General features: G+C 45.6%; 1 protein-coding gene across 1 annotated transcript in view; it reads left to right on the top strand.

Moving 5' to 3' along the window:
• Nucleotides 1-6,822, top strand: part of LOC121854734 (neural-cadherin-like) — a 36,083-nt gene extending 29,261 nt beyond the window's left edge. Inside the window, exons 17-18 of the mRNA XM_042349471.1 lie at nt 6,197-6,336; nt 6,797-6,822. Of these exons, the coding sequence (XP_042205405.1) occupies nt 6,197-6,336; nt 6,797-6,822 (166 nt within the window). The remainder of the gene's footprint in view (nt 1-6,196; nt 6,337-6,796) is intronic.
• Nucleotides 6,823-26,108: the final 19,286 nt, after the last annotated feature.

Here is a 26,108-nt window from a genome sequence, read left to right as displayed (position 1 = left end):
GTGGGGTAGTGGAACAGTGGGGTAGTGGGTTGTGAGTTGTGACAGTGGAGGTTGAGTTGTGAGGGGTAGTGGAGGTTGTGGGTTGTGACAGTGGGGTAGTGGAGTTGTGAGTTGTGACAGTGGGGTAGTGGAGGTTGTGAGTTGTGACAGTGGGGTAGTGGAGGTTGTGAGTTGTGACAGTGGGGTAGTGGAGGTTGTGAGTTGTGACAGTGGGGTAGTGGAGGTTGTGGGTTGTGACAGTGGGGTAGTGGAGGTTGTGAGTTGTGACAGTGGGGTAGTGGAGGTTGTGGGTTGTAACAGTGGGGTAGTGGAGGTTGTGAGGTTGTAACAGTGGGGTAGTGGAGGTAGGGGTAGTGGAGGTTGTGAGTTGTACAATGGGGTAGTGGGTTGTGAGTTGTGACAGTGGGTAGTGGAGGTTGTGGGTTGTGACAGTGGGGTAGTGGAGGTTGTGAGTTGTAACAGTGGGGTGTAGTGGAGGTTGTGAGGTTGTAACAGTGGGGTAGTGGAGGTTGTGGGTTGTAACAGTGGGGTAGTGGAGGTTGTGGGTTGTGACAGTGGGGTAGTGGAGGTTGTGGAGTTGTAACAGTGGGGTAGTGGAGGTTGTGGGTTGTAACAGTGGGGTAGTGGAGGTTGTGGGTTGTGACAGTGGGGTAGTGGAGGTTGTGATGGGGGAGTGTCAGTGAGGGAGTAGCTGTCTTCCTCTTAAGGTCTACACGTCAGGTTGTTGTCCCGGGAGCGGCGCCTTGGTCGAGCTCTTCTCCCGGGAGGTAGAGGCCGGCCTCTGTGAACTGCTACACGGCTGACCTGGTAGCCACGTTCCCTCCCCCATTTGTTTTTAGAAACCATCATTCCTGCCCCTTCCCTGCCACCCCTTCCCAACCTCCCCTACCCCTCCCCTGCCACCCCTCCCCAACCTCCCCTACCCCTCCCCAGCCTCCCCCTACCCTTCCTCCCCCCGCCACACAGGATTGATGTGAACATTTCCTGCCACCTGTTCTCCATTATATATATAACACGTTGAATAGCTTTTTGTTTTTGTTTTTATGTTCGTGTAAAATATTTAAATAACATGCATCACCACAACAAATGTTTGCTTGTGTATTGATGTGAGTGATTGCCTGTCTATCTGTCTGCCTGCCTGTTTGTGTGTCTGTCCGTCAGTTACCTCCGCTTCACAAAAGTAGGCTATTTTTAGTACCTAGCGTTGCTCATGCTGTTTTCTCCTAATTTGTGAATAATGTTAATAAACTACATTGTCAGTGTTGTTGGTGGTGGTGATGGCCGGTGTGGCGCTGAGGAGCCGTTATCACCAGAAGGATGACCCGCCACTCCACATAACACAAAAAGTTATTAAATTGCTAAGTTATAATACATTTTTCCCTCCGATCACTTTCCTAGACCGTGTTTTGTTGTGGTGGGTCTTGGTGTTTTTGTCCTGTGAATCATATTGGTGAGATATTTCCTACGTTAAACATTTCGGTATAAGACGAATTATTGTAGGTTTTTCCCTTAACTAGTGTTCAGTGAGGCCAGAATTTGGGTGTCGTGAACTTATTGGTAAAAGAAATGACGCAAAGAATGAATTGTGAGAGGGATCCCGACCGCCTATTGAAAGTTTGTAATAGCTTTAGAGAGAGAGAGAGAGAGAGAGAGAGAGAGAGAGAGAGTGAGAGTGAGTGAGTGAGTGAGTGAGTTTAGGGTCATGTTTACCTCGTTCCTACTATGTGTGTGTGTGTGTTTAGGGTCATGTTTACCTCGTTCCTACTATGTGTGTGTGTGTTTAGGGTCATGTTTACCTCGTTCCTACTATGTGTGTGTGTTTAGGGTCATGTTTACCTCGTTCCTACTATGTGTGTGTGTGTGTGTATATGGATACTGTGTTGCGTTCATAGTGACCGTGACTTGTAGCTTAGTAGGCTGATGGACAGAGAGGTAGAGGGTGGCCACAGAGAAGATTAGGGGTGGCCACAGAGAGAGGTATAGGGGGGGTGGGCATGTGGCTCCTTCCCTGTTGGCTGTGACGTCGTTTTTGCACCATAAATCTCGCTCTTCACCGCCGTAAATTAGTTTGCTGACGCTGCCTTAAACTTGCCCAATACAGAAGGTGGTTGTCACAGGGTCCCGCTGACGTGGTCGTTTTGCTCAAACTTGGCGCGATATGTGAATTTTTCCCCACCATCCAGAAGGCTTAAATAAGTTTCTTTGTTGTTAAAATATTATAGTAAATAAGTAGAGGTTGTAATACTAATGGTAAGATGTAAACACGAAGGGTAGGTGGGGGTAAAGTAATGGGTCTATTATTATTAACATATATCGTGGTTATGGTTATGTATCGTAGGGTTAGTTTTGAGGGTGGTGGAGTGGTACTGTGGGCCTTCTTCCTGGGGTGCAAGGTGTAGTCACGGTCCCTTGATGTGTGTGTTTACTGTAAGTACGAACATTAAGGGATTCTGTAAGCACAAGTATCAAATAACTGTAAAAACAAACATCAAGAGAATGTAAACACAAGCTTCAAGGGACTCTGTAAACACAAACATCAAGGGACGACTGGAAGCACTGCACACTGTCGCCTCGTTACACCACACAGTAAAGACAGACTTTAGCGTAATCCCAACACGGTGCTTCCAACATGCCAGTATGAGGGAAGGTGGAGCTGTGGATTAGTGCAAGCAGTGATAAGGTATGATAATAGTGGTAGAAGTTGTCAGTTGTAACCCGCCGCCATAAGCCAGTCTGTCGGTGGGGTTGTGTTCAAGATCGCCTCACTTCCCTTCTAAGTCCATTAGTTTAATTAACTAACAAATTAAACAAGGAACAAACAGATTAAACAAGTAACAATACAATTATACGCGTAACAACTTAATTAAACAAGGAACAACCCAATTAAACAGGAATTCATTTGCCGCTTTACGTCACACTATATAAAAGAAACGACAAAAAATCTCTCACTCACGAAAAACATCCATAGGTTAGGTCAGTCGGAAATGAATTGATTAAATACTGTAAACAATATATTCTTCCGACACTGAAATACAGTTTTAGATACAGGTACAGTTCTCCTCAGCGCCATAACAGAGTGTAATGAGCCACTAGAAATACTCTTACCGGCGCTGAATGGTCCCACCTCTCCCTGGTTAAGAAGCCACTATTGTTATCACTTAAGAAAGGATTATGAGAGGGAGGGATTAAGGTCGAGTGTTAGCGGCAGTGTTAAGTGTTAGCGGCAGTGTTAAGTGTTAGCGGCAGTGTTAAGTGTTAGCGGCAGTGTTAAGTGTTAGCGGCAGTGTTAAGTGTTAGCGGCAGTGTTAAGTGTTAGCGGCAGTGTTATGTGCTAGCGGTGTTATGTGCTAGCGGTGTTATGTGCTAGCGGTGTTATGTGCTAGCGGTGTTATGTGCTAGCGGTGTTATGTGCTAGCGGTGTTATGTGCTAGCTAGCGTCTGGCAGTGTTATGTCTTAGCGGTGTTATGTGCTGGCGGTGTTATGTGGTGTTATATGTGCTGGCGGTGTTATGTGCTAGCGGTGTTATGTGCTAGCGGTGTTATGCTAGCGGTGTTATGTGCTAGCGGTGTTATGTGTTATGTGCTAGCGGTGTTATGTGCTAGCGGTGTTGTATGTGCTGTTATGTGCTTCCGCTAGTGTTGGGTGTTGAGACGTGGTGTGACTTGAGTTCAGTGGATTATTATTGTGTTGGTTGTTGTAAAAATTGTATCAGGGGAGGGGAGGGTTAACAGACACACAGACAAGGTACAAATTACTGTTTCTTGTGTGCTGTTCGTTGGTCTGTTGTTTGTGTGTTAGTTTCTCGTCCGTCTCTAGATGTCGCTGTCTCTCTTAATTATACTTCAATGTTGTTTTATTCTGTTCCTTTTGTGTTGACTCCTTGCTCCTCCTCCCCCCATCCATTCTCACACACACACACACACACACACACACTGCCTGCCTCTGACGATATAAGATGTACTTTAGGAGTCACACGCTACATTGAGCCTTAAAGACATTATTTTAATTAATTTTTTTCTGTTTGAAGTTTGTGAAGTTTTTTTTTTTTATTGTTTAATGACGAAAGTTAAGAAACTGTCAAGTGATGGAAAGAATTATCATGCAAATTTAAGTGAAGGAGAGAGATGTTAAGAGAGAGAGAGAGATTGGGTATTACAACGGGAATAAAACCGAGTAGTGGTTGTGAAGTTAACGACTATCAAGGTTCCTCTTTCATAAAACCCGTAGACGGTAACACATTTATATCCTCGAGATACAACAAACGTTTATTTAAAGAGTCAGTGAGAGACTTTCCAGGGTACAGGAGCCCCGCCAGGTGACCGACTCAACTGAAATAATAATAATATTACCATTGCGACCATGAGGCACCACAGCTTCCGCCCTCCTTCCTTCCTGCTCCACTACGAGTTATACACACACACACACACACACACACACACACACACACACACACACACACACACACACTTAACTTAATTTATAACTACCGCCTGTTACAGTATATAATGGTTTACAGTGTATGTGTATAGAAGGCAAGGAATGTATGGGTAGGTTTAGGGTCGTGAGGCTGGTAAGAGGGAACGTTTGTGTTGTCTTGGATCTGTATCGTGGGGGACTGGAGGCATCTGGACCAGGTTAGTGCACAAGTTGATGTCACTTGAGTATATTGAAAGGCCAAACTCTGGCCATTTTACTCCACATAAATGTGTCAGAGAGACTCGGTACACGGGACGTTTTATTTGTTGAATATGTTAAAAGTTAGAGAATTATTGTGTTCCGGACAAGAAGTAGGACCCAAGTATTACTATAACCTTCATTTTAGATTAAGGAAACACATATCTTTTATTTTTTTAACCGTAAAGTTGGTGACCGTAGTTGAGAGAGCTGTCCGCTGCCCTGAAACTGAGTTGGATGAATCCGCTCGGGGGCCAAGTTTCTATCCCACATTTTTCGTCGACATTTAAGTTTTTTAGCTGTTGTGGGGTGACGTCGGGACACCGCTTGTTTTATGGGTCTGATTTTTTTTATTTGTCAATTTCCGTCGTTTTTAGTCACCCTGGCGGTACTCTTCCTACCCTGGGCCCATCACGGAACCTGTTCGGTGCACAGTAAACAAACTGACATTGATTGTAGGACGCTGACGCCACGAGGCATTAAATTACTTGGTAAAAGATTAATTCTTCAACAGGATTACTGAACAAGTGTACATGGTGTGGTTGTGAAGTATAGTATACATGGTGTGGTTGTGAAGTATAGTGTACATGGTGTGGTTGTGAGGTATAGTGTACATGGTGTGATTGTGAGGTATAGTGTACATGGTGTGATTGTGAGGCATAGTGTACATGGTGTGGCTGTGAAGTATAGTGTACATGGTGTGACTGTGAGGCATAGTGTACATGGTGTGGCTGTGAAGTATTGTGTGCATGGTGTGGCTGTGAAGTATAGTGCACATCTTTTGTGTTAAATATACAGGTAACACTAGACATAGTGCAGAAGGCAGGTCGTGGTTTTGTTACCAGTCAGGGTGTGGGTGATGGTAGTGTGGATATGGCGATGGTGGTTGTGTGGATGTGGCGATGGTGGTTGTGTGGATGTGGCGATGGTGGTTGTGCGGATGTGGCGATGGTGGTTGTGTGGATATGGTGATGGTGGTTGTGTGGATATGGTGATGGTGGTTGTGTGGATGTGGCGATGGTGTTATCTGGGTGGTGGTGATGAGTGTGGGGGTGTATGAGACGGTAGTGACGACGTGGGAGGCAGTGTGGGGGTGTGTGGGGCGGTGGGAGGAGGCAGAGAGAGAGAGGGGGGGGGGGGCGTATTGCATCTGTTACGACAACGACCTCCTCAGAAAAAACCAGTTGGTATTATTCCGGCAAGACGGTGAATTTAAAGGCCCATAACCATGAAATTATTATTATTTTTCCCGGCATCAGAATAGTCGTGCACGGTAAAGGAAGGATACACAAACACCTTCCCGGGGCTGGTCAGGGAGGTGAGATGTGCCGGGCTGTGGTGAGGGGTGTGGTGTCTTGGGCTGTCCTATTAACCTAACCTAACCCAATCCCAAAATAACTGTTGCTGAACTAATTGAGTAGAATAACATTGTCTACTGTGACACACGTAAACAAACGCCATCTAGCAAGTTAAAACCGACCTCCTAACTAGCTCTCAGCTGAGTGTGGTTGTCCCAATCAGGAGTGGAGGAATGGCGCTGGTGGCAGACAGACGCACACGGGAGTTTGGTAAAGCTTGTGGCAACTTCGTAATTGAATTCACTTGCTTTTACCGACGATTGAAGTTGAACTCTGGTGGCGGCAGCAGCTTACCTGAAGATTGTGGGTTGAAGTTTCTTTTTGGCTTAAGTTTAGCACCGCGCGTCAACTGACTCTGAAGGGAGTGTGTGTGGTAGGGGGGGAGGGGGATGGATGTGTCTGTTTTAACAAGTGAGGATAAGTTAAATACATCGTGTGTATCCCTAACGCGGGTGTATGGCAATAAAGCGAAAATTGTTTAATGAAAATAAGTGAAAAAAAATGTGGGAAATGGTGTTTGTATTTGTTAGGCAATATATTATCCCCACTGGTGGAGTATGTGGCTGGCCGTGTACACTGTGAGGGCCAGCGCTCATTAAGGTCCTCTACTGCCAGGCTTCCTTGTACTGTACCTGTATCATACGTATTGTTACCGTCTCAGATGTATATATTATTACAGTGTTTGGGTCATCAGGATGTTGGTGTGTTTGTGTAGTTAAGATGTTCGATAATTTTTATTAATGTTTGTTTGTTTTGTTGACAGGTAAGAAGCGAGACCTCCTGTGTTAGAACTCGTCTCGGTAAGTACTGAATTACCTGGTAGTGAGGGACATGAGTTAGGAGGGACAACATGGGTGTTTCACAAGGCAGCAACATATAGAAAACACATAACAAAACTAAACTGTGGTGTTGGGTGTGAACATTATACTGTTAGTTATGGTGTTGTTTGGTCACAGCGGAGGTTGTGTGCTCCACATAACCCCAGTTGGCTGTTTCCCACCAGATAAAACCCCAACACTAGACGTTGTTAAAGTGAACACAACCCCGCTGTGTCAAGTGTCGTCCTTAGTACACCGTGTTAGTGTTGGGTTACTGTGGGTCTATCCAGTGGCAGTTTGTACCTCACCCTGTGCATGGTGAGCAGTGTAGAGGGTCACCAGCTGCAAGAGTCACCGCCCCACCAGCAGGTCACCGCCCCACCAGCAGGTCACCGCCCCACCAGCAGGTCACCGCCCCATCAGCAGGTCACCATCCTCTTCCGTGTGTCATGACTTAAGGAATCACATTTGTAATGACTGAGATAAAGGAAAATATTTATTAGTGTTTAAGATAAAGATGTGATAGAGGCAGGTGTGTAGAAACATTAATTACAAGTAATACCTGTAGAGCCACACTATGGTCTACGGCTCCAGTAAGGTCAACAAGAGGCCCTTAACACGAGTTGAAGACGGTGGCTCACATAACAGTATTATTGAAGCTCTCTGACCTTGTGTATAGTTTCCAATAGACTGTTACTGTTGAGTTATGAGGTGATGCCTCGGCGGTGTCCAGCAGTAACACCTGAGTTACTGTTATTATTATGGCGGCCTGGTTATTAACACACACACACACACACACACACACACACACACACACACACACACACACACAGGTTACTAATATATCATAAGTCACTTCTTGTTTTCTCTCCTACTGCCTGCTGTAAGACTGCTGGTGAATGAATCGAGTACCAGCCAAGTCCCGGCAGCTGCACTGTTGTATTGACTCTCTCTCTCTCTCTCTCTCTCTCTCTCTCTCTCTCTCTCTCTCTCTCTCGTATTAAGAGATAAGCTCTTTGCTATTCAGACAGTTACCATTTATCAATATACTTTATCAGCATCTCCAGTGCCCTGCGAGGCTCGTCCTTCACCCACGTCAGTCCGCTGCTCCACTTCCATACTGCGGCCGTTTATAAAAGTCTTCCCTCGACGTCCTGAGCATACGTGAGGCGACTGTGTAGTTGTGCATAACTTAAATCTTTATCGTTCATAAGGTGGACGGGTGTATTCAGTTTGGGATGTGTCTAGCGAAGCGTTTTTCTGTGGGGTGGCGCGGCCTGAGCTAATCCCCGGGGTGGGTCTCGCTCCGAGTTTTAAGTGGTTATTATTATGCTATCACTCTGAAGCTCGCTGTGTGTTCCTTACCCCCGCCCCGCCTCCTCCTTACTCCTGTCTCCCCCTTATTCCTTCCTCTCCCATACTCCCACCGCTTCCCCTACTACCTCCTCCCCTTTACTCCCGCCTCCTGCTTACTCCCACTGCTTCCCCCGTACTCCAGTTTTCCCCTTTCTCCCTCCACTCCCGCCTCCCCCTCACTCCCCTACTCCCGCCTCCCCCTCACTCCCCTACTCCCGCCTCCCCCTTACTCCCTCCTCCTCCATACTCCGAAAACTCCTCTCCATTGCACCATTACCTTCAGTAGTGAATTCTGCCGCCGCTGCCCTCACCGCTCTGGGAATCTTAAAGGTTTGTAAAGTTGAATTTCCTCCAACCATAACTGGGAGATGTGAGATGGCACCTAACTGATTCACTTAACCTGACGATGGCGGCCAAAATAGTGTTGGAATCCCGCTGAGAATCGACCAGAAACTTGATTCGTTCTCAGTCGGCATTTAGGATCAGTTTGGTGGAGGGGGCAGGGGTGAGGAGGGGGTGGAGGGGGCAGGGGTGAGGAGGGGGTGAACGCCCGAACCTCGGAGAATCGGCATCCAGAGTCAAGATCTCGCCGGTGAGTTTTGAGAAGATGAATTTTTCGTGGAAGATAGAGAGGAGTCGAGCTTTATAAATGTGAATAAAGATTAAACCCATATGTTGAGGTTAAGTGACTGGGGGTGGTGTGGGTCGTGGGCAGAAAAGAGTGAGTTGTGGAGGTATTAGGGGTTTAAAGACCTTAGGCAGGTAGGATAGTCCCCACTCTTGTTACGGTGTCCAGGGAGGGATTGTGTTCGTTGGGAAAGTGTTCGGTTGTGGGAGTCTCTGGTGGTATTTTATTTCCATTGGGATTTTGTCTCAATGTTCCTGAGTGAATCACAGAAAGTTAATATATTGGTATTTTTATTGATGTTATTTTTGTTGTTATTGTTTCTTTTATTATTATTATTATTATTATTATTATTATTATTATTATTATTATTATTATAATTTTTATTATTATTGATGTTATTGTTCTTATTATCAGTGTTTTATTGTTATTATTGTTGTTATTTGTTGCTCTCATCTGTATAATTTTTGTGATTTAAACATATGGTCGAGAACAAAGTATTGGTGTGCGTCTACTGTATGTGTGTATGAGAGAAAATCAGCGTCTCCTCTCAACAGTGATAGTGAAATATGGCGACACATATCCGTAGAGTTTTAGCGGCAAGTGCCGGAACGAACACCTCTCTGGCCGTGTGATGATAATAATAATAATAATAATAATAATAATAATAATAATAATAATAATAATTAACGGTTTATTGAAAGAGCATGGCAGCTGGAAGGCTGAAAATATACAGTAACATAATTTGAGAATTGGTCTCCTGATCTACAAATAATATACAAGTAACATAAGTGATACAAATATGATCTATAATAACTAGGTGGGGAGAGGCTCAAACTACAGGTGTCCGTCCGTCCGTCAATAGGGGGATAATTACATAAGGTATATAGGGCGTTAACAGCCTTGGCTTCCCGCCCGCCCGCCCGTAATGAATGTAATAAATACTGTACCAAGAGCTGTGATTTGTTCCACTTATGGGTTCCTGAGTGCCTGCTACTTACTATAGTCTTCTGCTGCTTTACTGATACCCTATTGCTACTCTACCGGGATTTTATTGCTAATGTACCGGTACTTACATAGTCAACTCTAGTGATGATTATAGTGAAATGTAAGATTGTAGTGATGATGATGATTGACGGTAATGATGAAGATTGATAAGAAGTTAATGATGTAGATTGGTGGTGGTGATGGTGTTGGTGATGTAGATGACATAACACAAGTGTAAAGATGTGGGAGGACGCTGGTGGGAGAGTGTTGGAGTGGCGGTGATGAAGATGAGTGTAGCCTGACCGTAATTACCTCTGTGTGTGTGTGTGTGTGTGTGTGTGTGTGTGTGTGTGTGTGTGTGGTATTAACAAAAAGCTCTGGGATGTACAAATGAATCCTTGATATTTACATTATAACTGTAGTGGGATTTACTCGTTAATACTTTAAGTTTTTTACTGTTGCCTCAATGGGAAACATCAATGATTTATATTCTTTCTTTAGTTAAATCTGCAAGTGAATTATTTCTATTATTGCCTTAGTGGGTTGTAGAAATGAATAATATCTCTATTATTCATGAAATATTATATACATATATTTCTGTACTGGAGTATGTAGAGAGATTCCCTCCCGCTAGTCCTGTGATGTATAGCCTTCCTCCCTTCCCCTTCCTTCTCCCACCCCTTCCCTCCCTCCCCCTTCCTCTCCCACCCCCCCTCTCCCCCCCTCTTCGGTGTGTATGTTCGTATGTTCGGCCTGACTGTTTCCTGATTTATGGCTCCGATAATCGTCCGTCTTTTAAGTCACAAACAAATGAGCGGTATTGGTTAAGACGTCGAAGGAGTCGCTATATACTGCGTGGTGTTGTGGTCGGTTACTCTCCTCTGATGGTCCATGTCTACCGCGGCGCCCAGGGTGAAATATCTGGAATAAGAAACCCTTTGTGACGGTGTTTAGGTTGTTAAATATGTGTTCAAAGGTTGTTAAGTGATGTAGTACTGTCTTAAGCCTGCTCGTGGGTTCATATGGGTTCTATTTGGTTGGTTTTGTAAGGGTTCATTTTGGTGGGTCATCAGATACCCTTATGCAGTTTTAATTTTTTCGTCTCCGCTTAGAAAGAAGACGAATTAAAATACATCAGGTGTCAGTACTTATAAATACACAGTAACTTGTAAACACAGGGGGGAGGGGGAGGTGTCTTTTAAATGCCAGACTGAACCCGTTTTCTATAAGCCTTGACGCTCGTTTTCTTTGGTGGAGGCGCGTGTGAGAGGCGGGGCAGACAGTGTGTGGTGGGAGGACGTGTGTAGCGGGTAGTTTGGAGGCTGACGTTGGTATAGTCGCCTCTCCTTGTATCTGGGTGTTGATGTTCTCTGTTGACAAAGTGTTTGTTTAGTAAATATATTAACTGATCATGATAAGTGTTTGATGATGGTAAACTCAACTAAAGAAAAAGGCGAACGGTTGTGATATAGGAAACATCTTGTAATTATGGTGATAAATTTAGTTCATATTTAACATGTGTAAAGGATATTGTGTTTGTGTTTGCCAGCCTGGATAATCGGTGATAATCATACCTGTATATTTAGTGTATTGTGTATGAGAAGTATGGCTGTTGATGTGTGGGATAGGTTTACCGTCTTTGTGTGTGTGTTTATTGGGAGTCTTGTTGTTGTTAGTGATTACGGCCACTGACGGGAGAGTGATCAAGGTATTGTGGGTGGTTTACGTGTGACGCTAATGAGGGGAAGGAAGATGGTGGTGGTAGGGGCTAGTGGTCTGTTTGGTGGTGGTTGTGGTAGGGGCTAGTGGTCTGTTTGGTGATGGTTGTGGTAGAGGCTAGTGGTCGTATTTGGTGGTGGTAGTGATGATTTAGGTGGTTGTAGTGGCGTATGGAAGGGTGGATATGGTGATGGTAGTAATGGTAGTTGTAATGTGGTAGCGGATGAATGTGTGGATGTGGTTAGTGGTAGTGGTGGTACATGGTTGTGGTACGCTAGATGAACTCCCCATCGTTACCGTCCATCGTGTTGTAAGTTATTATTATGGTTGTGGTGATGGTGGTAGTGCTGTGGTTGTTGGCGTGTAAGAGAGGAAGTGTCCGGCAGGGTACATGTATATAGTGAGGGAGGGATGGGGATCAGGGAGAGACGGAAGGATGGAGATCAGGGAGGGATAGAGATCAGGGAGAGATGGAGGGAAGGAGAAAGGTCAGGGAGGGATGGGGGCCAGGGAGAGACCCACTTACTATACTTTACAAAGATGATAAACAAAATGGTGTTATAAATGCCTTTTCATTTACTCCAGTAGAGGGGGGGGTAGTTAAGTAAGTTTTGGAAATGATGACGTGTTCGTGATGGCGATAACTGCTCTTCACTGCACCCACCTTGTTCATTACACAGTCTGTTGTCATTAGCGGTGTTTTATGTGGAGAAGCACCCAGTTTGAAGTTCGTCTGTATATTATTCCAATGTTTGAATCGACAATGAGGGAGATAATAATTGTAACCTGGATTATGGTGGACAGTTTCAATTATGAGAACGATTGTGCCCGAACATCATATTGAGGAAATGTGTTTGGAGCATGTTTAATAATATATCGTGGGAGTGTGTGACGGTGTTGCTGTGTGTTGCCGACGGTGAATGGTGAGTGATGGTGGTGGTGATGGTAACGATCCTGGTGAGTCGTAGTGGTGGTGATGGTGTTGGCGAGTAATGGTGGCGACAGTGTTGGTGATTGAGTGGTGGCGACAGTGTTGGTGAAAACTATGCAGCAGCGGTAAACATTATGTGTCGCCTCACTCAGCTAAACACATCACGTGCCAACAGCCTCCGCTAATCAACACCCCGACGCGTCAACTTAATTAAAATGGAAGTGATTAAGTTAGGAGGATGGATCGTAGGTTGAAGGGATATTATAAATCGTTGGGAGCCCATCATGTTGTGGAAGTAATTTTGTTCATAACTCACAACAGGTGGGTGATTGAGACGAGTAAAACGGGCCAGGTATCGAGTGTGCCTCGTTTTAACTGGGTTGGTTCATGGTGTGTTGGTCTGTACACACACACCTCCCCTCCTACACTCCTTTAAGCACCTCACCACCAGCAGTCACCCCTTCCCCTCTTATGACCTGATCATCTCCACAACTCTCATCATTATTCTTTAATTTTTTTTCACTCCCTTTGTCTATATCACATTTCCCTGTCATCCTCATTTCTCACTATCTCCCCCAGTCTTATTGCCTCATATCCAGCGCTTGAGAGAGAATTTCAACCCTGGAAGTTATTGTGTGGTGTTGAGGGTCACAGGGAGGGTGGCCAGGGTTATGAGAGCTCACTTTCCTCATCTCTTATAACCTAACCAAACCTACCTTAGAACACCCCCCTACAGCAGCTGCACCACCACCTCTACAACCACAGAGTTATAACACTGCCTGGCCTCAACTTCACCTCCACCCCAGAACCACTACCTCTGTCTGACCTACCTAACACTTGCCTCACTTTATTTACGTCTTTTGCCACCCCTCCCTCCCTCCCTCCCTCACCACCTGTACTTCAACACACCACCACTAATTTTTTTTCCCCACGGTACCTGTCCCAGTGAGCTCTCCAGGCCTCGGGGAAAAAAAAAACAAACATTACCCCGTACAGGTTTTTTCCCAGCCATTATTCTGACAGTCTTTTTCACGGTAAAATAGTCCCGGTAAACATGCTCTCATCTGTGCCCCTCCCTCCACCTCCACTTTTGTGTTCACTCTGGCTTCGTGTATTTACCTGTGTTTAATCAGCCCTGTGGAAGCCTTCTTAGTCTGACTGATGGATGTTTTGTCGTCGTGCTGTGGGATGGGGTGGGGTGGGGTGTGTGCTATTGAGTGGAAGGTTATTGCTTCCACCGAGTCTTTCTTAACTATTTCTCTCTCTCTCTCTCTCTCTCTCTCTCTCTCTCTCTCTCTCTCTCTCTCTCTCTCTCTCTTTGTTTTCATTTCCACTTCCTTATTTTATATTTATTTTCCTCCCATTTCCTCTTCCCTTGTCTCCTCCCTCTTTAAAATGCATTTCCTTAGTTGTGTCTTCTGTCAACCTTTTCCTCCTCCTTGTCCTCCTTAACGCCGCCTTGTCCTCCTCTCTTTCATCTTCCTCATTGTCTTCCCGTTCGTTTCCTTCACTTCTTCCTCCCAGAGCTTTGTCATTCTAATTGTTGAGGGATGAAGGAATTTTCTCTCTCTCTCTACACACACACACACACACACACACACACACACACACACCAAAGATTTACCATTTTTTTGTATTTGCTTGACGTGAACAAAGGCAGCTATGCAATTTTCCTCAAGATTTTGCTGAGATCACAGTTCGAGGTGTGATGTATGAGGCGGTAAGAGGGACTGTGAGGGGGAGGGGGGAGGGAGGGATAATTCGCGGGTGTATCTGACGTGTTTGTGACGTGTTGCATCTAGCCCCAGTGCGTCGTGCCCTCGGTAATGCTGGTTAGGTGATGGTATTGTGTTGGAGATTAGGTGATTGTGTGTTGGAGGACGGGGAGGATGGGGGTGAGGGGTTGGTAACTTTGAGGAGGGAGGGGGAGTCGACTCTCCACCGTCTGCTGTCGTCAAATCGAATTAGAGAGTATTACCTGCAGAAGGGAAGAGGGTCTTGAAGAAGGTAGAGTAATGGAACCTGGAGGAAATGGCTCATGTGTCCAGATAGAATGGAGATGGAGGAGGGAGTGAGATCCAGAAGATAAATATCAAGGAAAATACAGCAGGAATATTGGCTCACTGTTCGTCGGCTGGTCGGCACACAGACGCCGAGTTGAAGAGCCTGTGGGTGGGTTGATGGGTGGGTGGGTGGGAGACTTCTTTTTTAATTTGTACAGGTCTGAATATTAGAGACAAGGTTATGTATATTGAATAATTATTAGTTGAATAAATCAGTTAAATAAATGAATGATGGTGAGAGGCGTCCAGGGGAGGATGTGACCCACCTGTGGTTGTGGCCGCCACCAGCCTCGTGTTAAGACTGGTGGAGGCTGTAGCAAAGATCTCAAAACACTTGAGGTCCTGCACTGTTCATGTCCTGGCAACTAGTACCCACACCTACACCCGCTGTTGAGGATTTTACTAAGTGTTAACGTGACAGTATGCAGATTACATTGTGGATTACAGAAACTCGCTGATTTTCCCAGCGAGAACTTATTAAACGAAGGCGAGCGATAATTAGTAAAAAATACTTTGGAGTGCTGAGCAGTGCTCGGCCCGGCAGTAACATTATACTAAAAAAGGTCATGTGAGGATATTCCAAACACATTACTTGTTTCATTGAGAATTATTAAAGGCAAATGACGCATAAAACTAACAATAAAGCTGAATACAGTATGTAACGCCATGTTGCTGTAACGCCAGGTTCCTGTAACGCCATCAACCTTGGTAACGTGTAACGGCGACGACATTTAGTTCTGTAATTATGGAGTAATAACTTCTGCAGTGTCGACACGTTATTGTTTTAATGGCGCTAATACAAGTGTCGACAAATGACCTGTGTTATAGTGCTGTCGTGCAAATGTCGACAGATGATCATATCCCAATGGTGTCGTACAAATGTCGACAGATGACTTGAGCTGTAATAGGTTCCCTCACAGGTGTGGACAGGTAAGCGTGTAGTAATGGGGTCATACTTCACCTGTTCTCCTTGATTAATGTGTGTTTGCCCGGGGGATTGTTAGTGTGTGTTGCTGAGGGACAGTGATCCATTGTCAGCCACGGTTCACTACCCAGCTTTTTGTTGCTTTGGTGATGTGTTGAGTGTGTTGTATATTGCCTGGCATTACATCTTGGGTGGGGAGGTGGGTGCGTTTTTGTGTGAAGGTGGGGAAATGGGTGGGTGTGTGTGGGTAGGTGATGAGGAATGTGAGTGGATGGATGGATGTGTGTGTAAGGATATTAGGCAATAGTGAATTCCGTCCTAACACATACATATGAGCGGTGAGAGGTGGGGTAGGGAGAGAAGGGCGTAGGAGGAGGAGGCGGCGGTGGTGGAAGAGCCTGGAAGCAGCGAGAGATTGTTGGTGCTTCAGTAAAACAAGATTAACGACCACACTCCTCTTCCTCTTCTCTTCCTGTTTCCTCCTCCTCTTCTTCCTCTTGCTCCTTTTCCTCCTCTTGCTCCTTTTCCTCCTCTTGCTCCTTTTCCTCCTAGTCCTTCTCTATTCCCGTTTCCCCTCTCTCCTCCCTTTTCTCCTTTCTTCTTCCTTTTCTTCCCGTCCCGTTATCTTTGTTGATCACCTTTTTTTCCCTCTTCCTCTTGTCTTCTCCCCTTTCCTGCGTTCTGTTCCGTTTTCTCTACATTCCATTTTCTCTTTTTTTTCATCCTGTTTATTCTTTTCTTCTCTTTTTTCCCCTCCTCTACCTTTTCTCCTTTGTCCACATGCCCTCTTCTTCCCTTTCCCACCCATTCTTGCTGTTTATCCCAAATTTGTTAGCCCACACTGATTAGTCCTCAAATAGAATATGACTTCTACTGTATATGAACCTCTGTCCTGTGTGGCAGTGAACAGTGACATCACCCACATGACTCTGACCTATATATACTGTTAATGAATATGATCTATTTCTTTGTTTATGAACCTCTGTCCTGTGTGGCAGTGAGAAGTGATACCACCCTCAGTGTCAAAACCTGACTGAATTACTCCGAATAGGCAAACTGTACTCCAAGCTTTGCCAATAAATTTGTAAGCCGTAAATAATCCTCCTTCATCCATTTTTCCCTCTTCCTCCTTCATCCATTTCTCCTCTTCTTCCTCCTATATCTCACCACCTCCTCCTCAGCCTCTCGTAGGTACACAGGTCGCCACAAAACAATTAACCTGGGGTCGTGTCGTGGACCTGTGGGTGTTGAGATGCTTGTTAATGATGCTGTAATGATCCCCGTGTAACGATCTGGTTGATAGGGCTGCTGGGGGGATCAGTGGTGATGATTATGTGCTTGGTGATGGGTGGTGGTGATAGTGGAAGTGATGGTGTAATGATGGTGTTCGTGATGATTGGGAGAGAGAGATGGTGACTGTTTTGTTTACAGGATGAAAGGGTGACACAGGGTAGTAAGGGAGAGTGGAGGGGGAGAGGGCAGAAGTACAGGATGAAGAGATTGGTGTAGTAGGCTGGACCATCCCTCTGCTGCTCCCCTCACCCCCGAGTGATTACACCTACCACAACACCTATACACCCATATATACTGTAGCTACACCCAAACGCTGCTAAACCTGTGGTCATTTTGTTGTGGACGTGTCAAAAGTCTAACCTAACCTAACCTAACCTAAGGTAAAGTAACTTAACCAATAAATGTGATGATTATTTTAATGCTAGTGATAATGATGATATTTATTTCGTAATAATATGAGTAATAATAATCGTAGTAATATTTTTCTTCAGTATTTTATCAGGGAAAAACTTTGGTGTAGATATTTAAGTGTTACACTTCGAGGTATTACAGGGTTGAGCCTTTAAGCCGAACGTGAAGATTTAAAAGGACGCTGGCAACATGGTCCAATTCTGACGTGATTTTGAGAATATTTTGGCGGTATTATTATTATTATTATTATTAGTAGTAGTAGTAGTAGTAGTAGTAGTATTTTTATTATTAGTGATTTTATTGTTATTACAGATATTATTATTGCTGTTTTTATTGTTATGAATATTGTTATTGTTGTGGAAGCCGGATTCAATGCTACACTTTTATCAGTTTCACTTCCCCACCGGTCCCCCCGGGAGGAAGTACAGAATGGCGTCACACTATCACACTCTGGCACAAACTTACATTTTGGCCTGGCTTTTTCTTCCACTCCTCCAGTCGAGTTTGTTGATACAGAAAGCTTACACGTCGAGTACAGTACACACGTCGAGTACAGTACACACGTCGAGTACAGTACACACGTCGAGTACAGTACACACGTCGAGTACAGTACACACGTCGAGTACAGTACACACGTCGAGTACAGTACACACGTCGAGTACAGTATACACGTCGAGTACAGTGCAGTACAGTTAGTACAGTACACACGTCGAGTACAGTACACACGTCGAGTACAGTATCGAGTACAGTACACACGTCGAGTACAGTACACACGTCGAGTACAGTACACACGTCGAGTACAGTATACACGTCGAGTTGACCTAGTTGATCTTGTTATTGTTTATTCTTTTTTGTCCTGTTCTTCTCTCTCGTGTTTCTTCCTCCTTCATTCACATTCTCTTTTTCTTCCTCCTCTTCTTTCTCCTCATCCTCCTTCTCATTCTTCTTCTCTTCTTCCTCCTCTTCATCCTCTTCTTCCATTTCCTTTTCCTCTCTTCCACTCTTCTGCCGTTAAGCCTTCCCTCTTCCTCCCTCTTCTTCCCCTCCTCCTCCTCCGCCCTTTATCTTTATTTTCCTCATATTTTTCGACGTACTCATTCCTTGTTCATCAGTGTGCTTTTTTTTTCTTGTTTTACTTTTCTTTCGAGATTATTCATATAGTATCCCCACTGTCCTTCCATTCCACTCCCCTTCTTCTTCCCATCGTTTCTCTTCCTCATCTTCCTTCCCTTCCTCTTCTTCCCCTCTTTTCCCTACCTCATCTTCCTTCTCTTCTTCCTGTTCCTCCCTCTTCCCTTTGCCATTTCCCCTTTTCCCTCTCCTCTTTTCTCTCCTCCTCCTCTTCCCGGTCTCTCGTCTCCTCCCGTACCCACGAACGTCTCCTCCCGACATGAACTAAATGCAAACCTCTTTTCAGTGGTGTTCCTCCGCCCTCTCGTTACCATGGGCGGGCGGGAGGCATTAGTGTGAGTCTTGTGCCGCCTCCAAAACTTAGCTTAACTTCTCAGGTAACTCGAGAACTCTTACAAACATTACTGATCATACAGGTGAGAAAAGGGGGAATTTTTCTCCCTTTTATGATGATTACGGCTGTACGTCTAAAGAAAAGGGAATATTATTATTTTTTTTTTTTGAAGATTACTGATGTGTATGTGTAAGAAAAGGCTTGATCCCCCGTTTCTTAATATTTTTGGGGGGTTGTATGTCTAAAGAAAAATTAAATTATCTCACTTTTTTCGAAATTACTGGTGGTGGACCGGTGGTGCTTCTAAAATATGTAACCCTATTATAAATCAGCTTGTTTAGCCCTTTAATGGTGATGGTTTAACTCTTTCACGACGATGTTTTAACTCTTTGATGATGGTTTAACCCTTTGGGGGACGATGATTTAACCATTCTGGACTCGAAAGGTTAAGAAGGGAATGAGGCAGTTGGGATGATTCGCCAGTCTCTTAATTCTCGTAGGATCCTTGAACAGATTCGCCATTCTCTTAACTCACGTAAGATCCTTAAAGTTAATTGTTGTGGGTAACTCGCTGCCGCCTCGAGGATTCTCCCAGAGCCAGTGTGTATAATTACTTCAGGTGACGCTCAGTGTTTTTTTTTCCGCCCTGGGCTGCTGCCTCATATGTTAGCAGGGTAATTCTTTTCTTAAACCAGAGATGTTAGGTCGTATGCTTTGACCTTGGTTGACCTGACGTGTATTTGATCTTAGTGTGGTTGACCTTACGTGTGAGTTGACCTTAGTGTGGTTGACCTTATGTGTGGTTGATCTTAGTGTTGTTGACCTTACGTGTGAGTTGACCTTATTGTGGTTGACCTTATGTGTGAGTTGACCTGACCTTAGTGTGGTTGACATTACGTGTGGTTAACATGACGTGTGGTTGACCTTACGTGTAGTTAACCTTACGTATATATCATGATAGATACGTAACCAAAGTGGGTCATCGGTTGTCTCATGGGTCCAGTAAAGTTTAAATGGGTCATAACAGGTTGATGAGTTGCTGTGAGACTGACACACATGGTACACGGCGATGGACTAACATATTATCTCGTCCTGTAATAAAAACGTGATTTAATAGTTTAAGTTTTTGTGGTCGTGTGTGTGTCTGGAGTGGTGGTGGTGACGTAGTGGTGATGGTGGCGGCGTAGTGGTGATGGTGTAATGTGTGGTGCCATCATCGACTTTCGGGTACTGTTAGTAAGGAAGAGAGTGTAGGTTAGGAAGGAGTGTGTTGTGTTGTGTGGCTGCACCGTATGTAGCTCCTCTTGGTGTATCCTCGGCCTCTCCCTCATCCCTCTCTCCCTATCACCACCCCACGGCCCCTCCCTCCCTCTCACCACCCCGCGGCCCCTCCCTCCCTCTCACCACCCCGCCCCCTCCCTCCCCTCACCCACCCCACGGCCCCTCCCTCCCTCCACCCCGCGGCCCCTCCCTCCCTCACCCACCCATGGCCCCTCCCTCCCCTCACCACCCCTGGCCCCTCCCTCCCTCTCACCACCCCGCTGCCCCTCCCTCCCTCTCACCTCCCAGCACCATAAACAGAAATAAGTCTAGATGTGCCACGCTACTTCCTGATTCGTGGGTGTTGTAATGGAGTGTTTGTGGAGCGTTGATGTTACTAGTAGATGTGGGAGGTGGTGGAGGGTGAGGTACAGGGTGAGATACAGTGCTCACCAGACTGTGCTCAGTACTGTCCACATCACCGCCACACTGATAATCTTACCAACCTTCCTCGTGTCACCGTGTAGTAGATATTGAAGTTAAGTATCTTCCATTAATTTACAAACTGGTTAGTGATGCAGTGACTCGCTAAGACCAATGTGTAATGTAGCGGGAGAGGCAAGAGTGAGCACCGCGGGGCTCTTGACGGGGCTCCACAATATACCTACATAAATCCCGTTTGTATTGAAGGAGAACGACTGCCTGTGGCTATTGCCTATCACTCGTGATGTTCTGTACTGTTGTATCGTTAATCCAGGAATCATGTTTGTACTGATAAGAGAGTGTGAGGTTGTTGGTGTTTTTACTGGTGTGATGGCGGATGGTATTAGAGGTGAATGGTGATGTATTCTTCACACCACACTGAGTAACACCCCCACACCACCTCAGGCTGATGATAACACACAGTTCCAATTTAGGTTCGTGACGTTTACTACATGTTAGCGCCGTAAGGTCACCCACCACAGTAAAAGTTATGACTAACTGACTGACTGACTTACACTACAGTTAGTTTATGGATGACGAGAGAGATAGTCGGCTGTTGGTGGTATCGACGAGGCGGCGGGCGGGGAGACGATAAACACCACCACGATATATACTGACCCATAAAAGCAGTGGACCGTAAAATGCACCTTTACCATCAACAAGAAAATGAAATAGATTAAAATGGGTCATGTGTACTCCATACTGGCCGGCCCCATGAGACGCTAATAATGAGGAGGTGGTGACGGGGACCTGTACTACACCCCATCACAGTCCTCACACACCCAGTCTGTGTTCTCATGGGGGGCACTGGCCACATGGGAAGCTTATAGACTCTTGGATGATGGTAGCTGTGGGTTGAGAGTGACAGCTGGGAGGTCGTCACATCAGGGAGGTCGTCACAGCAGGGAGGTCGTCACAGTAGGGAGGTCGTCACTTCAGGGAGGTCGTCACATCAGGGAGGTCGTCACTTCAGGGAGGTCGTCACTTCAGGGAGGTCGTCACTTCAGGGAGGTCGTCACAGCAGGGAGGTCGTCACAGCAGGGAGGTCGTCACATCAGGGAGGTCGTGACATAAGGGAGGTCGTGACAACAGGGAGGTCGTCACAGCCACCACTATTACTGGTGGGTGGGGTCGTTGTCACCGCGGCACGTGATGCTGGCGGTGATATTAAGGTTGTAAATATTGGCTGCATGTGTTGGTCCTCCCGTGTCATATAAGCGGGAGCCTTTTTTGTCATTGTATACTGTCGTGGTCCACCTCCCCTGCTGTCGTGGTCCACCTCCCCTGCTGTCGTGGTCCACCTCCCCTGCTGCCATGGTCCACCTCCCCTGCTGCCGTGGTCCACCTCCCCTGCTGCCATGGTCCACCTGCCTCCTGGTGGCGTATTATTGTGCTGCTCAATTGTTTTTTGTTGTTGATATTGTGTTGAGGGTTGTTAGTGTGTGATCAGATTACAACAATGTATAAAGTTTTAGTGAGGTGTTGTGTTCCCCGACACTATAATGGGATCGTAAATGTGTTAACAATATAGTATATAAAGGTATGAAACTATTTTTGTGGCGAGGAAAAAAAATATTTTCCTTTTTTTATTATGAAGGAAGAAAATGAAGTGAGTTTAGACATGTGAGAGAGTTTGTCTGTGTGTGTGTGTGTGTGTGTGTGTGTGTGTGTGTGTAGTAGTAGTAGTAGTAGTAGTAGTAGTAGTAGTAGTAGTAGTAGTAGTACTGATAGTAGTAATACCGGCGCAGTAATAATAGGAACAAGCGCCACAGCCCCACCAGTCTCCCTCGCCGGCTACCACACTATATACCTCTAATTAATCCGGAACACATGTACCTCACTCACGGCTGCTGCAAATACCGCGTGATGGAGCCTGGAGGAGTGGTGGAGCCTGGAGAAGGAGTAGTGGAGCCTGGAGGAGTAGTAGTGGAGCCTGGAGGAGGAGTAGTGGAGCCTGGAGAAGTAGTAGTGGAGCCTGGAGGAGGAGTAGTGGAGCCTGGAGGAAGCGGTGGAGCCTGGAGGAGGAGTAGTGGGCCTGGAGGAGTAGTAGTAGTGGAGCCTGGAGGAGTAGTAGTGGAGCCTGGAGGAGGAGTAGTGGAGCCTGGAGAAGTAGTAGTGGAGCCTGGAGGAGGAGTAGTGGAGCCTGGAGGAAGCGGTGGAGCCTGTTACAGGGTGGTGGTGTGGTCGACCTCGAGACCCGCTGGGGCTGCCGACCTCCTCATCTTGACGCTGTTATACTCTGGTCTCTACACTGTCTCTGTTACGTCAGTGGGGCAGCCTGGTGCATTATCCTCTCAAAGGTTAACTGTCTCCCTGGTTAACTGTCTCCCTGGTTAACTGTCTCCCTTGTTAACTGTCTCCCTTGTTAACTGTCTCCGTTGTTAACTGTCTCCCTTGTTAACTGTCTCCCTGGTTAACTGTCTCCCTGGTTAACTGTCTCCCTTGTTAACTGCTTCCTTCGTTAACTGTCTCCCTAGTTAATACTTGTTGGTGTCACTCAAGAAGCTTCACCAGATATGTTAGTTGGTTGTTTGTTTGTATGTCAAAGTGTTTGTGTGTTAGTGTGTAGGCTTTAAGTTGTTGAGTTAACGCCTGAGAACATATACAGTATAATGACGTGTTGAGTATTATCCCCTGACGTGGTGTGATAGTGAAGCTGGCCGAGTGTTATGGCTCATACACTGATGGTTTACTGTTTGTTATATTTTATAATGGGTTTTTGTTTTATTAACGACTGTGTTATATGTGTGGCTGTGGTACTTTATATATGGTATTACCTGTTGTTTACCTGTGCTGTTATTTTGTGTGTATATACCTGAGGATGGGTGTTTTAGACAGGTAAATTAATGTTCAATTTATTTTATTATTTATATATTGAATTTGTGAGTTTAAATACAGAGATAACTTACATTTTTAACAGGAATTACTACACGTATGGTAGGTTTAATATATATTTGTGGTTGAATGTGGGTGCGCCAAGGCCGTAGACTTGCTAGTGAATGTTAGGGGCCTTGTGTACTGTTGTAGCACTTGAGCAGCACTTTATGTTGTCGTGTTGAGGTGTCGTCTGTGTTTGATCGACACGTTTATGAAACTTGACTAATATGAGAGAGGATGGTGGGCAGTAAAGGTTATTGGTGACGTCAACAAGTGTACCAAGACGGAGTTGAGCATCACTTGGTGGTGCAAGGGTTTACAAGTTTACCTAATACTGTGTGAGGTAGAGTCCCTCCCCCTAACACCACCACCCCAACACCACCCCCACCCCTCCCCCTAACACCACCACCCATCACCACCATCCCAACTCCTCTCAAAATTGGCATCCTGGTTTAATCAGATAAAAGCGAATGCTCGGGAAGCGGAAAGAAAAATTGGATTTCATGTTGATTGTAGTAACTTAAACGGAGTTGTGGGGGGCGGAGAGAGAAGTATGGCCCAGCGCGAGGTGGCCATCACGTGGCCACCTTTACCCTGTTAGCCAACTTGATCGCCACCAGATGTTGCCACACCGGCTCTCTATATGGCTGTTGCTGCCTAACACGTCGGCGAGTTGTGTGTATTAGCGAGGTGGCCAGCGATTCCTTGTTTTATCACATCATGGTAAAGGGGCCATGGTGTTAAGTGAGGGACCTGTGTTTGTCAAGCGAAAGACCTGTGTTAAGCGAAGGACCTGTGTTTGTAAAGCGAAGGACCTGTGTTAAGCGAAGGACCTGAGTAACTGACAGACCGGTTATTACTTAATGATGATATACTTGTTTATGTAGACTTGGTTCACATATTTCTTGGTACTGACTCTGTAGTGAGAGAGAGAGAGAGAGATTTCAAAAACAGTATTAAGCTAACTTTGAGCTCCAGATATGACCCCTGAAGTGGGACAGCTTGAAGAATGGTGGTAGTGGTAGTAGTGGTGGTGGAGATACGACACTTAACGCCACAACCACCGCTTGAATTAGAGTTTGCAGTGGGGGGCCGCCATTACTTAAGCAAATATATTGTTGTTGCAGCTATACGTGGCGCTGGGGTGAATAATGACGATGGTGGTGGGAAGTAGTGGTGTTGTGGTTGTGATGGAGGTGTGGTACTGTTTGTGGTGTGGTAGTGGTGTAGGTTTTGATATTGACAATGATGATGGTGATAAGGGTAGTGTGGAAGATGGTAGTGAACGGTGGTGATGGTGACTATATATGGTGACCCAGGTGGTGATGGTGGTGGAGAATGGTGAGTAAAGGTAAAAATTATTGCGCAGGTGATAGCACTACACCACCATAACCAGGAGCCTTCCACCCAACGCCATAACCCACCACTATAACACCAACACCGTAACCCAGCACCGTAACACCACCACCATACCATAACTCAACACCATAATCTATCTTGGGGAGGCAGGAGCATCTCTCTTCACTCCAGGGGCTAAATTTACCCTCAGTTTTACCCACCACTTTTTTTTTATTAAATTATCGTACAACAAACAGACGAGTATGGGGGGGGGGATATTTGAACGAGGCAGAGTTTTCCCCCAACCAACACCATTACCACCACCCATCCCTTCCATCACCACCACCCCTCCCTTCCATTACCACCACCCTTATCACCACTACTGTAACTTTATATCATTTTTGACCACCAAACTTGAGAACTGTGACCCACCACAACTTTCCTGGCGGCCATGTTGACACTAATACCTTATACTTTACCCGTGACGTAACATATTTTAAACCATTAGGAGTTATATTGTCCCTCTACAACCTCATCCCCTGCTCGCCACTATCTCCACAACCCCATCCTCTGCTCACCACCACCACTACCCCATCCCCTTGCTCGCCACCATCGCCACAACCACATCCCTTACTCTCCAAAACCCCATCCACTGCTCGCCTCCACCACCCCATCCACTGCTCGCCTCCACCACCCCATCCACTGCTCGCCACCATCGCCACCCCACACACTCTCTCTCGCTAACAACTTTTGAATTATGGAGAACCCTCTGGTGGTGATGGTACGAAGCTCCATTGTACGACAGTGTTTTGTTGTTGTGTGTCTGTAACCTAAAAGCATTGTTGTGTTTTTAGCTTTTCTATTTTTCGAAGAGAAGGAAATACCATTGTCCACTACCCTGGCGTTCCTCTTGTTTCAACACAGTAGCTTGAGACAGACACATGTTTATACACCTTCTCGTGGCTCTGTTGTTAGTTGTATGGTTTTGTTTATTTATTTTTTTATTTTTTTCAGTCAATAATAGTAACTATCTGTAGTGTAGTTGTATATGAAGAGTGTGTTTGTTAGCTTAGTCAAGGAGTACAGCCAGACATGAGAGGAACACACGGGCGTCTATATATAAACACACTCTCTACTTTACGTCTCTCCAGTGGGAAAGAAAAACAGAATATTTTATAAAGTTGAATTCTGGCAGGATAATACAATGGACCAGTTCTACAGATAAGCGGAATGACTGGTGGAAAGGAGGGAATATATTTACCTAAAGCTCGAGAAGTGAGTGTGTGTTTTTGAGATGGGGGAGGGGGGTCGTTGACGGTCATGTGTGCGTGTTTGGAAACCTTGTGTGTGTGTGTGGGTTCTTTTTTGTGGTCGTGTGTGAGGTCGTTAATGTTCATGTGTGTGTGGGGGAGGGGGTCATTGACGGTGGTGTGTGTGTGTGTGTGTTACCCTGCAGGAGGTCCCGGTTCACCCTTCAGGAGCAGAACAGCCCACTTGCTCCCCTCATTATACTCGGCAAGTCTG

This window comes from Homarus americanus, unplaced genomic scaffold (assembly GCF_018991925.1).
Source record: "Homarus americanus isolate GMGI-L3 unplaced genomic scaffold, GMGI_Hamer_2.0 scaffold53233, whole genome shotgun sequence".
NCBI lineage: Eukaryota > Metazoa > Arthropoda > Malacostraca > Decapoda > Nephropidae > Homarus > Homarus americanus.
The sequence above is the reverse complement of the archived record's forward strand: the minus strand, read 5'-3'. Positions and strand labels throughout refer to the sequence as shown.